This window comes from Loxodonta africana, chromosome 1 (genome assembly GCF_030014295.1).
Source record: "Loxodonta africana isolate mLoxAfr1 chromosome 1, mLoxAfr1.hap2, whole genome shotgun sequence".
Lineage (NCBI taxonomy): Eukaryota > Metazoa > Chordata > Mammalia > Proboscidea > Elephantidae > Loxodonta > Loxodonta africana.
Genome location: NC_087342.1, coordinates 94,652,858 through 94,665,983, shown reverse-complemented (window position 1 = coordinate 94,665,983; position 13,126 = coordinate 94,652,858). Strand labels below are relative to the sequence as shown.

General features: G+C 48.5%; 1 protein-coding gene across 3 annotated transcripts; it reads right to left on the bottom strand.

Annotated features, from left to right (window-relative positions):
- Positions 1 to 64: 64 nt before the first annotated feature.
- On the bottom strand, positions 65 to 12,096 carry KIFC1 (kinesin family member C1). 3 transcript variants are annotated; one of them, XM_064284613.1, is made up of 11 exons: positions 11,858 to 12,096; positions 7,721 to 7,837; positions 7,529 to 7,628; positions 5,410 to 5,463; positions 5,238 to 5,288; positions 4,626 to 5,026; positions 3,142 to 3,921; positions 2,200 to 2,490; positions 2,023 to 2,096; positions 1,802 to 1,877; positions 72 to 835 (listed from the first exon to the last, which is right to left on the bottom strand). In XM_064284613.1, exons 1-11 carry the CDS (start codon positions 11,867 to 11,869, stop codon positions 791 to 793), a joined length of 2,001 nt encoding a protein of 666 aa, XP_064140683.1. In that variant the 5' UTR covers positions 11,870 to 12,096; the 3' UTR covers positions 72 to 790. The 3 variants fall into 3 exon arrangements, with proteins under 3 accessions (XP_064140677.1, XP_064140683.1, XP_064140670.1); XM_064284600.1 differs by having other exon boundaries at positions 74 to 835; positions 7,721 to 7,834; positions 11,858 to 11,993; XM_064284607.1 differs by lacking the exon at positions 1,802 to 1,877 and having other exon boundaries at positions 65 to 835; positions 11,858 to 11,993.
- Between the last annotated feature and the right edge of the window lie 1,030 nt (positions 12,097 to 13,126).

Below are 13,126 nucleotides of genomic sequence, written 5' to 3'. Positions count from 1 at the left end.
AGCCCCTCCTTTACGGGGCGGTGGCCGTTGGCTGTTGGCGCGAGGGATTCGGCGGGCGCGCGCTCCCGCTTCCCCTGTATGTCCCGCCCCGGGCTTTGAGGGCTAGTGCAAGGACGAGGAGAGATAATACCAGTGACGTCATGGAGAGTCAGCCAATGAACGGGCACAGGGCAGAACCCTGGCGATTCGAACAGGAAGGCAGGGAAAGGGCGGGAAGAGCCAGCAGTTTGCCCAGTGCACGCCTAGTCCCCGCCCCTCGATTCCTGTTCCCACATCCACCAAAGGAGTTTTTCTCCCAGGGGTTGGGGTAGCTGATGGTGTGGGTGAAACGGTGGGGGTGACCATGACGGGGCTGTGGGGTAGCTAGTAGGCGCACCTCCTTGATATTTATGATGGGGGAGGGGACGTTAGGTGAGAGAGAGATGGGCCAGACCAGGGTACAGAACCACAAAGAATTGAAGGTCCCCTTCAGACTCCAGCGGGAGACCTGTCCGAGAGAAAAACTGCAGCCCTCACCCCACAAGACACACACACTTGGCAGAGTGGACAGATCCACAGTTCCCATCCTTAGATGTATGAAAAATAGCTCCCTCCTTGGGTATCTGCTAATAAAACCTTTATTTTTTTTTTAAAAAAATTCTTTATTTGATAGGCCCAGGTACAACAGCCTTCCTCACCCCTCCCCTCCCATAAAGCATCCCTCAGCAACCCTCTCCCTCAAAACACACATGGGCACAAAACTTGGGCACACATGGACAGACACACACACCCACAGGATCTGGGTCCATTTTCATTTCCTGTTGGCCTGGGCAGTACCAATAACACACTGGTTCACCTGTGGGCAGATGGACAGGATAAAACAATTTGCGGAGTAACAAAAAGAACAATTTTCTTGAGACCTCCTTACATCCCCTAATGCTATGGCTGCCTTCAGTGAATACTGAAATAGGGGTTCTGGATGTAAGCTTAGGCTTGTTCTAGTTCTAGTAAGTTCTCTGATGCCCACTAGGCACACCAACTGGTGGAGAGAACATAAGTCTCCTCGAGAATTCATGGCCACCAGCTGACCCTCATGGAGTTTGGAACCTGAGTTTACACTATTTGGAATGATCTGAAAAACTCATGTTCTCTCTTGATCCAGCAATCCTACTTCTAGGAATCTTTCCCATAGATATCACTAAACAAATGGACATATGTACAAGGTTAATCAGTGTGGGTTTGTTTGTAATAGCAAAAGAATGGAATAAATCCAAGCGTCCACCAGAGGGAACTGGTGGACAAATTTTGCTGCATTCACACAGTGGTGTGCTAGGCAGACCTAGAAACGACAGATTGACTGTGTGTTGATGGAGATTAATCTTGGGGCTATATTGTTAAACACAACAAATAGGGGGCAGAACTATATGTATATATGAGAGAGAGGGAGGGAGAGATCATTTATATAAGATGGAAGAGAGTAAGACCATATATATAGGTTGCATTTGCAAAACAAGAAACTGGAAGGATAAACAAGAAAATGATAAAAACATGTACCTATACAGGTCAGGTGGGGTGCAAAGGGGGTGGTAGCAAGACTCCATGTATGTGTATAGCTTTCCAGACAGTTTTGACCTACTTTAAAGAACTTAATTATTTAAAAATGGATCCAGGTGGGTAATGCCCCAGATGTCTGGCTGAAGCACAGGAAATCCTTTTTGGATGAACGTGCTACCCTCAGCCTCAGAGGACAGAAGGGGTTGGAATGGAGAAGCCTATACCATCCAGAGGTCCTAACAGGGCCTTGGCTTGGTGGTAATCGCACCTTGGAGGCAAAGCGCAGGGAGTTGAGGGACTCGGAGACGTTCTCTTCTAGGGGGGAAATATTCACAAACATGAGCCTATGGAAGAACAAGAGGGGCCAAACACAGTATCAGTGGCTGAGTGGACCCTGCACCAGGTCTCCACGCTCCCCCTTTTCCAGCCCTGAACATCTGTCCCATCTCAGTTCCTACCAGACACCGTCCACCTGCCCCTTTCACTCACATCTTAGCACTGCCACCCAGAGAGTTTTGCAGCAGGTAGGTGAGCTTGCTGTTCCGGTAGGGCACGTGGGACTCCTAGAGGGTTGAGAGGGGAGAGGTGGTTAGGACAGAGGAGGGTTTAGCATGGGCAGACCCCAAAAAAAACTTACCCCCAATTCCCACCTGCCCCCTCCCCCACCTTGTTGCTCAGGGCCATGATGACCAGCCCCAGTGTAGACAGGCTGCTGTTAATGGCCTGCGTTTCCCGAAGCCGTTCCCGCTCCTCAGCGCCAAGGGCTAAGCCAGAGTCTAGCCGCTCACTCCCGGCCAGGTCTACCAGGTTGAGGGGAGCCCCACACTGTAGGCTCCGGCCAGTGTGCTCCCCAGTGATCTGTAGCTGGAACACACTGTGGCTGCGTGAGGACCGCTCGTTCTGGGCTGTGCAGGCCACAGCCCGGTTCTGGCGGGCCAGATGGAGCAGGGCCTCCACCTGGAGATGGGGAGCAGCAAGAGGAGAAGGCAAATACAAGTCAGTACACAGCGATGTCAGGAATAGCAATGAGTGAGTGTCACCCCTGCCCTCTTGGAGCATTCTTTCTACCAGGTGAGGAAAACAATAAATAAGTAAAATGCAGAGTATGTCTGACAATGCTAAGGAGTAAAGGAAAAGAGAAGAATAGGGAGTGTGTGAGGGTGGGATGGGGCTGCAATTTTTGACAGGATGATCAGGGACAGCCTTGCTGCCTTAAGAAGAACTCAAGGCAGTGAGGGAATAAGCCATTACAGGGGAGAAGCATCCAGGCAAAGGAGACAGCAAATGCAAAGGCCCTGAGTCAGGAATGTGACTAGTAAGTTGAGAACAGCCAGGAGGCCAGCATGGCTAGAGTGAACTGAGCAAGGATAGTAGGAAATGAGACTTGAGATGCAACAGGCAGGAGCCAGAGCCGCTCCCGCTTTAGCAGCTGCATCACCCCTCTCTGCTCCCTGGTTCTGTTATAGCCCACTAGCCAAAACAAAATGGGGCCCTCTCCTCACAAACTCACCCTTCATCCTTCAACTTTCTCCTGCTCTTTTCTCCACCCACCTCCTCTGTGTCACCCTGCCCACTCCTTTCCCAGTCCCAGTACCCCTGGGTCCTTACCTCTTTCTCACAGGAGACGGGGACATATCGGGCATTGGTGACAGTAAGCTCCTCACTCCCTGGCCCAGCCCGGCGAATCTTACACTCACTGCCCTGGCCCTTCCGGGCTCCAATGGCCAGCAGGTCTCGGACGGTCTCATTGTAAATCTCTACATAGCTTGCCACAAAGCGGTATGTCCAGCCCTGGCCACCCAGCTCCTGGGCCACAGAGAAGAGGTGCCGCAGAGCCCGGGGTATCAGCCCTTCTACCTGGGGGTCTCCCCCAGGCCCACCCTCCATTGTGAAGGTCTTGCCACTGCCTGTCTGGCCATAGGCAAAGATGCATACTGGGTAGCCATCCAGGGCTGACTGGACAAGCATGGCAATCTCCTCAAACACCTCTTCCTGTCCACTCCCTGGTGGGAATACCCGGTCAAAGGAAAAGTCATGGCGGGTGGTGGGGGCTGGTGCCCCATTCAGGGTCCCACGCCGTTCATCAGACCGGGAAAGGCTGAGGCGGGTTGGAGGATCAGAAGGCCCACCAGGGCCAGCAGGAAACAGGAGGAGGCCAGGGGGCGGGGTGGGCTCGCCTGAAAGGACTGGGCGGACCCGGCAAAATACGCGGATATTGCCCTTGAGTTCCTGCAGCTGATTGTGTAGTCGCCGGCGCTCCATCTCTAGCCCGTGAAGACGCTCTCCCCGCTCGGCCAGTAAAGTCCCCTGGGCTGCAGTCTTCTGGCGCAGAGATGCCACCTCTGCCTGGCTGCTTGACAGAGCCACTTCTGATGCCTGCAGCCGCCTCTGCCCAGAATAGAACAGATGGAAAGGGTAAGATGAAACCAAGAATAAGAACAAGTCACAGGGCCAAGTTGAGGTGAAGGTGGGGTCCCTGCCCCCAAGGAACTCTCAGTCTGGTGAGGAAAAAGAGATGAAAAAAACAGGGACTCATGCTAGGATAGGGACTGCTATGGGAATGTCCAGGAGAGGCACAAAGAAGGTGTTATCTAAGTTGAGACCCAAAAGTGTAAGACTGAACTATGGGAAGGATGGAGTAGACAAAGAACATTCCAGAAAGAAGGAAGCACATACACAAAATGTCCAGAAGTAAGAGTCCAGTCACTTGAGGGACTGCAAGTAATTCAATCTAGTTGATGCTCACCAAGAAGGGGACAAATGGGCATGGCAAGAGGAAAAGAGAGTGCTGTGGTGATTTTTTGATCAAGATGGGGACCTAAAGAAAGAGCGAGATGGAGAACTTGGCGAGACATAGATCCAGGTGGGAGCTATGAAAGCAGAGTTGAGGATAGGGAGTAGTGGAGCAGAAGGCAAGTGGGCTGGGGCGGAGATGGGTAGAAGACAGAGGTATACTGCTGGAGGTAGATGGTCAGGGATTTTGAGACCAAAAAGGTTTCAGGGGAACCTGGAAGGTGGTGGTGGGTGGGGGAGGGAGCACATCCTCTGCCAAAGAGAAGAGGGTTGGCATTTGGTGAGAGTTCAGCCCTTACCTCCTGTTCCTCCAGCCGGGCAGCCAGTTCTCTCCGCTCCTCCTGCAACGCCAACTGTTCTTTCTGGAGCTCTTGCACCAAGCCCTCTTGTGTGCCCAGCCGCTCTTCCAGCTCCAGGACACGGGCACTCAGGTTCCCCAGCTCTTGCTGGCCTTGCTCTGCCTGAGCTTGCACCTCAGCTAACTCCTCTTTCAGTGTCCTGCGTTCTTCCCCCAGGGCTGTGGCCTGTTGCTGGGCTTCTTTGAGCTGGGCCCGCAGCTGTTGGTTCTCCTGGTCCAACGTTTGAGTCCTCTCACGGTAGCGTTTCAGCTCTACATTTAGGTCACCTAACTGACCCTTTAAATCCCAGGCTGGACGTTTGCTGGGTTTCTTCCCTCCCACCGTGGGAGGAACAGCTGATACTACAATGGGTATGAAAAAGACAAAGGTCACTGACAAAGGACAAAGTCCTTCTAGCATTTAGAGTCCCACCCCCCAACGCCTAATGCTACATCTATCTCCTTCCTCTCCAGATAGGAAAAAGACCAAATGGATTTTTTTGGATACTCACCACCTCCTCTTCCCTATCTTAGTGGCCCAGCCTCTCACCCAGTAGCTACATTTGTCACCTACTATCAGGCTTCTGGGCAGGAACAGCAGCAACTGGCTTCTTGCTCTTCGACACTAGGGAATTAGGGAGTTGACATGAGGACTTATAGGATCAGTGTCCTTCCACCTCCATCATTCTGCCCCACACATACCCCAAGTCCCCTCTTAGACTCAACTTTTAAGTCATATTTATTACCTGTGGTAGTCGCTGTAGAACACCGTGGTCCTGTTTTCTTGGGAACTTTCTGGGCTGTCGAGAGATGGGAGAGAGGAAAAAGTAGAACAATCATTCTCAGGTTGGCATGCACACTGGCCAGGCCAGGAACAGCAGTGTTGCCTTTTCTGGAGATCAGAAATAAGATTAACTCCCCTCTTCGAAGTTCAACCATTTCAGGAGGTAGCATATGGTCAAGAATCGATGGTGTTGAAGGAAAAGTCCAAGCTGCACTGAAGGCACTGTCAAAAAACAAGGCTGCAGGAATTGAAGAAATACCAACAGAGATGTTTCAACAAAAGGATGCAACGCTGGAAACGCTTACTCATCTATGCCAAGAAATTTAAAAGACAGCTACCTGGCCAACTAACTGAAAGAGATCCATATTTGTGCCCATTCCAAAGAATGGTGACACAACAGAATGCAGAATTTATCTAACAAAATCATTAATATCACACGCAAGTAAAATTTTGCCAAAGATAATTCAAAAACGATTGTAGGGGTACATCAACAGTGAACTGCCAGAAATTCAAGCTGGATTCAGAAGAGGAAATAGAATGAGGGATATCATTGCTTATGTCAGATGGATCCTGGCTGAAAGCAGAAAATACCAGAAAAATGTTTACCTGTGTTTTATGGACTATGCAAAGGCGTCCAACTGTGTGGATCATAACAAATTATGGATAAGATGGCAAAGAATGGGAATTCCAGGATACTCAATTGTGCTCACAAGGAACCTGTCCATAGACCAAGAGGCAGTCATTCGAAAAGAAGCAGGGGATACCGAGTGGTTTAAAATCAGGAACGGTGTGCATCAGAGTTGTATCCTTTCACCATACTTGTTCAATCTGTATGCTGAGCAAATAAACCAAGAAGCTGGACTATATGAGGAAGAACAGGGCATCAAGAGTGAAGGAAAAGTTATTAACAACCTGTGATAGGCAGATGACACAACCTTCCTGAAAGTGAAAAGGACTTGAAGCACTTAATGATGAAGATCAAAGACTATAACCTTCAGTATGGATTACTTAAGAAAACAAAAATCCTCACAACTGGAGCAATAAGCAATAGCATGATAAATGGAAAAAAGATTGAAGCTGTCAAAGATTTCATTTTACTTGGATCCACAATAAACACCCATGGAAGCAGCAGTCAAGAAATCAGATGACCTATTACATTGGGCAAATCTGCTGCAAAAGACCTCTCTAAAGTGTTAAAAAGCAAAAATGTCACTTTGAGGACTAAGGGCACCTGACCCAAGCCATGGTGTTTTCAATTGCCTCACATGCATGTGAAAGTTGGACAATGAATAAGGAAGACTGAAGAGGAATTGATGCCTTTGAATTGTGGTGTTGGTGAAGAATATTGAATATACCATGGACTGCCAGAATAATGAACTGACCTGTCTCGGAAGGAGTACAGCCAGAATGCTTCTTAGATGCAAGGATGGCGAGACTTTGTCTTCCATACTTCGGACTTATTATCAGGAGGGACTAGTCCCTGGAGAAGGACATCACACTCGGTAAAGCAGAGGGTCAGTGAGAGAGGAAGACCCTCAACAAGATGGATTTACACTGTTGCTGCAACAATGGGCTCAAACATAGCAACGATTGTGAGGATGGCACAGGACTAGCAGTGTTTCTGTTGTACATAGGGTCATTATGAGTTGGAACTGACTTGACAGTACCTAACGACAACAATGACCCCCCTTCCCTAAGTCTGGCCAGGTCCTAATAGCCAATTGTGCCAACAACTGGACCAAGATAAGCAAAAAGAAGAAGGGGGGCAGAATCCTGTGTAAAGTATGCCACCAGTTTTGTACAAAAAAATGTGAGAGAATATGTCCATGTTGGCTTGAATAACCATAGAATAACCGTGGAAGGATACACAGTTGCCTCTGGGGAGGGCAACTAGGGGGCTAGGGAAAAGAAGTAGGAGGGAGGCTTTTCATTATATAACAAACTTGGTGCTGTTTGAATTTTGAACCAGGTGAAATGTGTTACCTATTCAAAATCAACTAAAATTGAAAGAAAAGAATGAAGCAAGTTGGAGAGCACTGGATTACCAGGCCCTTTGGTCTCCATCCAGCCCTAGCACCCACCTGCAATCTGGCCTTGAGTCTGTGGCACTGTAGTGAGGGGCGGTGCTCTGGGGTGGGACGTGACAATTTTGCTTACTGTGCCCAGGCCTCGTATCCGTTTCTGGGGAAAGACAAGAATGGGATCCGTAGTCACCCTACCCTCCCTACTTGGTTTACACAGACATACATGCACAGCCCTCTGAATCAGCTCACCTTCTCAGGCTCCAAGGCATTCTCCATCTGGTCAGGCCCCCTCTTGAGCCTGCCTCCTGGGAGAGGCAGTCGAGAAGGTGCCTTGTTCCCTCTCACTTCCAAGAGGGGGTGTCTCTGCTGGGAAAAGAGAGACCTTTAATACAACATCCTGGAGCCCAAATATCCCAAGAACCCCCCATCTTGGCCCCAATTCTCAACATCACCACCAACAAGTATTAACTGAGTACCTCTTGAGCCAAAAGCTGGGACTCAAAGATTACATGCCAGCCAAGCATGGGTAGAAGTCAAACATAACATAAAAATGGGAGCAATCTGTCCAGGAAAAGCTGAATAAATGTTAGACTTTAGCTAACTTTAAGGGTAGTATTAAGCTGAGAGGAATGGGCATTCCTTGTAGAAGGGAAAAGTTCAAATATGCACATGGTGTATGGCTAGGAAACCAACAGAGTCCTTTAGCTAGAGCTGAGAACCATTAATAACAGAGAGAGTGGAAGATCAATACAGCTGGAAGACTGGTTGGGAGGAGCAGCTAACACTGACTAAGCTCTGTCTTAAATGCTTTACCTGTGTTATAGGCTGAATTGTGTCCTGAAAAAGATATATTGAAGTCCTAATCCCTAGTATCTGTGAATGTGACCTTGTTTGGAAATAGGGTCTTCGAAGGTATTATTAGTTAACATGAAGTTATGCTGGAGTATGACTGGTGCCCTTATAAAAAGAGGAAAAGAGACACAGACACAGGGGGAAGATGGCCATGTGAAGACAGAGGCATATATTGGAGTTATGCTGCCACCAGCCAAGGAACACCAAGGATTGCCAGGAATCCCAGGGCTAGGAAGAGAATTTACTAAAGACCTCCACCTCTGAATTTATGTGGCATCCTACAAATGTGTTCAAGGTTTATTATTCAAGACAGCTCCAGAGAGTACAGGATTTATTTTTCTCCCATCCATAAAGGTAGACACAATGACCTCCAACTTTTCCACAATGAGAAATCTAAGTTCTTAACCTTCTATAAGAAACAGATACTAATCCAACCCCTCCTAAATCCACTTTACCACGAGATTATAGATGGATGACCTGCTCCCAAGGCAGTTCTCCCACTCATTCATCAGATCACACCCCTTCTCACCTACTCAGGAGCATTGCAATTCGCCCTTCTCTGCACCAATGACTTTTCACTCTACTGGAGCATTCCTATCAGTAAATACATGCTATTACTTCTTGCTACCTAAAAAAAATTCTTCTTTTGACCCTACTGTCCCTGGCAGTCTGCTTCCATAGAGATTTGCAGCCGTGGAAACCCTATGGGGCAGTTCTACTCTGTCTTATAGGGTCATCACTATGCATTCAAATTGAATCGACAGCAATGGGTTTGGATTTTTTGGTCTTGGTTCCCTACCAACTACTACCTTATTTCTTTGCTGCCTTTTGCAGCAAAATTCCTCAAAACTGTTGTCTATATAGTATTCACTGTTTCCAATTTCTCTCCTAAACCCTTTTCAATCAGGATTTCACCCCTACCAGTGTACCAAAAAGGAGCCCTGGTGGCACAATGGTTAAGCCACTTGGATGCTAACTGAAAGGTCCTGGTTCAAACCTACGAGTGGGAGAAAAGACCTGGAGCCTTGCTCACATAAAGATTACAGCCTAGGAAACCCTAAGGGGCAATTCTACTCTGTCATATAGGGTCACTATGAGTTGGAATCAACTTGAAAACACACAATACTCTACCAAACCTGCTTTCCTCAAGGTCACCAGTAACCACGGTATTGCTAAGTCATTTCTTCACTTTCAGGATTCCTGACCTATCAGTAAGTAGCATTTGATACAAATGATCACTTCCCTCCTTAGTATACTTTCTTCATTTAGCTTCTAAGCTACTGCCCTCTCTTGGTTTTCCTACCTCACTGGTAGGTCTTCCTCATCTCCCCAGACTTAACAGTGGTCTTTCTATTCTCTATCTGCACTCACAGTTCACTCCCATGGCTTAAATACGATCAATATGCTTACAACTCCCAAATTCATATCTGCAGCTCAGACCTTGCTCCTGAACTTGACTTGTATATTAAGCTGCCTCCTTAATGTCTCCACTCGGAAATCAAATAAACATGTCAAACTTAACATGTTGAAACTGATCTCTTGATGTCCATTCCCTGTCAAACCTGCTCCTCTGGCAGCCTTCTCCATCTCAGTTGACAGTAACTCCATCCTTCAATTGCTCAAACTAAAAAAGCCAGAGTCCTCTCTTTCTCTTACACACTACATCTAATCTGTCAGCAAAACATGGCTGATTCTGCATTTAAAATAAATCCAGAATCCTACCACCTCTTACCACTTGCACTCTACCATCTTAACCCAAGTTACCATCATGTCTAACCTAGATTACTGTACTCCAATAATTCTCAACCAGGGGCAATTTTACACACTTCCCCAAGGGGACATTTGACAATATCTGAAGACATTTTTTATTGTCATGACTGGGGGGAGAGTGCTGAAAGCATCTAAGGGGTAGAGACCAGGACACTGTTAAACATCCTGCAATGTACAGGATAGCCTCCCACAACAAAACACCAAAATAGTGCAAAGTTTAAAAAATCCTGCCACATTCCTAACCATTCTCCTTGATCCCTTACAGCCTAATCTCAGTGAAGCAGCCAGCATGATCCTCTTAAAATATAAAACAGATCATGTCTTTCTTTGTTCAAAACTACCCAGTTGACACTCTATTTCACTCAGAGTCAAAAGTTAAAGTCCTTACAACAGTCCCAACAAAAAGCAACGTGATTCAGAAACCCCATTCCCTGTTACCTGACTTCCTTTCCCGCAACTTTTCCACTTGCTCACTCCATTCCAGTCATACCAACCTCCTTGCTATACAACACTTTAGGGCTCTAGTAGATTCCCTCTAGCTGGAATGCACTTTTCTCAATATCCACTTGTCTAGCTCCCTCACCTTCAGGTCTTTACTCATCTATCACCTCCTCAGTGGGGCTTACTATGGTCATCCTATTTCTTACTCCACTCTGTCAGATGGACTCCCCTCCTCTCTCTTTCACCCTGCTCAAGTTTTTCTTTTCTCTATACAACTTATCACCCCAGTAGAGTTATATAATTTACTTATGTTTACTGCTCGTCTCACGGTAGAATGTCAGCTCCGTGACAACAGGGATTTCTGTCTGTCCTGTTCATCTAGAACCATGGCATCGAGTCGATTCCGACTCATAGTGAACCTACGCGACAGAGTAGAACTGCCCCGTAGGGTTTCCAAGGAGCAGCTGGTGAATTCAAACTGTCAACCTTTTGGTTAGCATTCGAGCTCTCAACCACTGCACCAGCAGGGCTCCTGGCATACAGTAGGTACTCAATATTTGATGAATAAATCTGAGAAGGCTTCTACTATTTTTCATGCCATATCCCATGCTCTGATCTTTGGTTCCGAAAGAATCTGTCTTCAAGTTCAAACCTTACTTTGGGTAAATCTGAATGTGAAATACTAGTAAACAGAAGATTCAGGCAGGAGCACTTTCCTGACATCAGAGGTCAGTACATGCTTGTCACCCACACCTCTCTCTCTCTACTGGTCAGAGGAGGCTGTAAATAATTGCAGAATGCAGGGGGGCACCAAAAAGTGAAGGAACTATCAACCAGTCCCTTTGGGCACGGATCTCTGCAAAACTTGGGGAAGGAGAATGAGGCATCCTTCAGACCAGATTACCCTACTTCCTCTCTCCCCTTCTTACATCCTAAAACAGCAGCAGTGAGACGACAGGAGATAACAAAAGAACAAAAGTAGGGGTTTGGCCTCACACCATTTCCTCAGAACACTCCCTCGTAATTCCATACTGCAATCGTGGGGAGGAATGGAGAGAGGGAAACTTGTCAGACAAGCCTAAGAACTCGAAATGGGAAATCCTGAAGACATGAAAGTGAGGAAGGGCGCAGGGGCTTCCAGAACCTAAGGCAGACAGTCAGGCGTCTCCTCCAACCTTCTAGGGCTGCTCCTTGCCATCTCCACTCTTCCCTGTCCCTCCCATCGCCACAGTGGAGCACGGAAGTTCGCCGCCATCCCCGTAGGCGAGTGGACCCGCAGGATCCCGACCCCGAGGCGGGAGAACCGCGCCAGCCCCTAGTCACCTGCTGCTCCATATTCAGCTCCGTCCTACACACTCCAGGGGAGCGCAATAGGAGAGGACAGGGCGTCGGGGCTCCCGGGACCCAGATTCCCTCGCTCGCTCGCTCGCGACGCAGAACACTCGCGCTATGGTATCGGACGGCTACCAGCTCCGCGACACACCCGCCACTTTTGAATTCAAACGGCCACCACCCATCCTCACCAGGCCCCGCACGCAGAAGCCAATCGACAACGTCGCCACAGCCGAGGACCAATCACAGTGCCCTCCGCCGGCCGAGGCCGCACCCCACCCGGCCAGCACCTCCTCCTTCCTGTTTCACCCGCGCCCGGAAGGCGGACAGATCAGTCACACTTTCGGGTTCACTTTTCCTTCTCCCGCCCCACTGCCACGCCCGTACAAATCGCGCAGGACTTCCGCTTCGCTCCCAGCACCCCTGTACGTCTGAAATGCGTGAAAGACGCCGCAGGAACGTAATTGGCCGAGGTGGGGAAGAAGGGGGAGGCACAGGGAGACTGGAGGAAAGAAATCACGCGTGCGCAAATGAGGACTCGTGCCTGGAGAGGGGGAGGACGAGCGCCCGCTAGCGATTGCAGGAGGGAGTGCACTCGTTAGCCTGGACGGGATCGACGTGTGTGGGGCTAGTGTACCGTGACCCCGGGCCAGGTTGAACTGTTCCCGGAAGTGGCGGCTAGAGCCAGGAAACGAACGGGAGGGTGGCGGAACTGCTCATTCTCCAGGCATTTTGGCATTTCTCACTACATTTAGGGACTCCGCGTACGATTTGTCTCACCATGGAAGCAGTGGGAATGCGAGGAGAAGTTTCAGGGGGAGACGGTTTTTCTCTAGTCTGTTTCCTCACACAGCCTCCTGCGTGCCAGGGTGCGCGGTCGTTCCTTGTGCAGGGGAACTGGCTTTGGGCCTTCTGAGGCTCCATCCCTGGAAGGGTTGACTGTTTCCACTTGTGGAGTATTTTATGCTTTACAGACGATCTACCCGTGAATTATCTCGTTTAATAATAAAATTTCCCGAGTTCTTAAAAATTCGCCAAGTGCTTTGCATACGTTATCTGTACGATACAGTCACAGTCCTGGCTTGGAGTGGATCTAGATTCCTTAGCTCCAAAATCCAAGCTATTTCTGTTATCCCACAGTGCCTGTAACAATCTTGTATATGTATTTTTATTTTCTTGTTGAGCGTATACACAGCAGAACGTACACCAATTCAATAGTTATCACAGGTTCAATTCAGTGACATTGATTACATTTTTCAA

Excerpts from the sequence above, each read along its gene's own strand:
- KIFC1 (XM_064284613.1), bottom strand. Across the intron at positions 7,629-7,720 it reads ATGCCTTGGAGCCTGAGAAG|AAACGGATACGAGGCCTGGG; the intron begins GTGAGCTGATTC and ends GTCTTTCCCCAG. Across the intron at positions 5,027-5,237 it reads TCCTGCCCAGAAGCCTGATA|TATCAGCTGTTCCTCCCACG; the intron begins GTAGGTGACAAA and ends TACCCATTGTAG.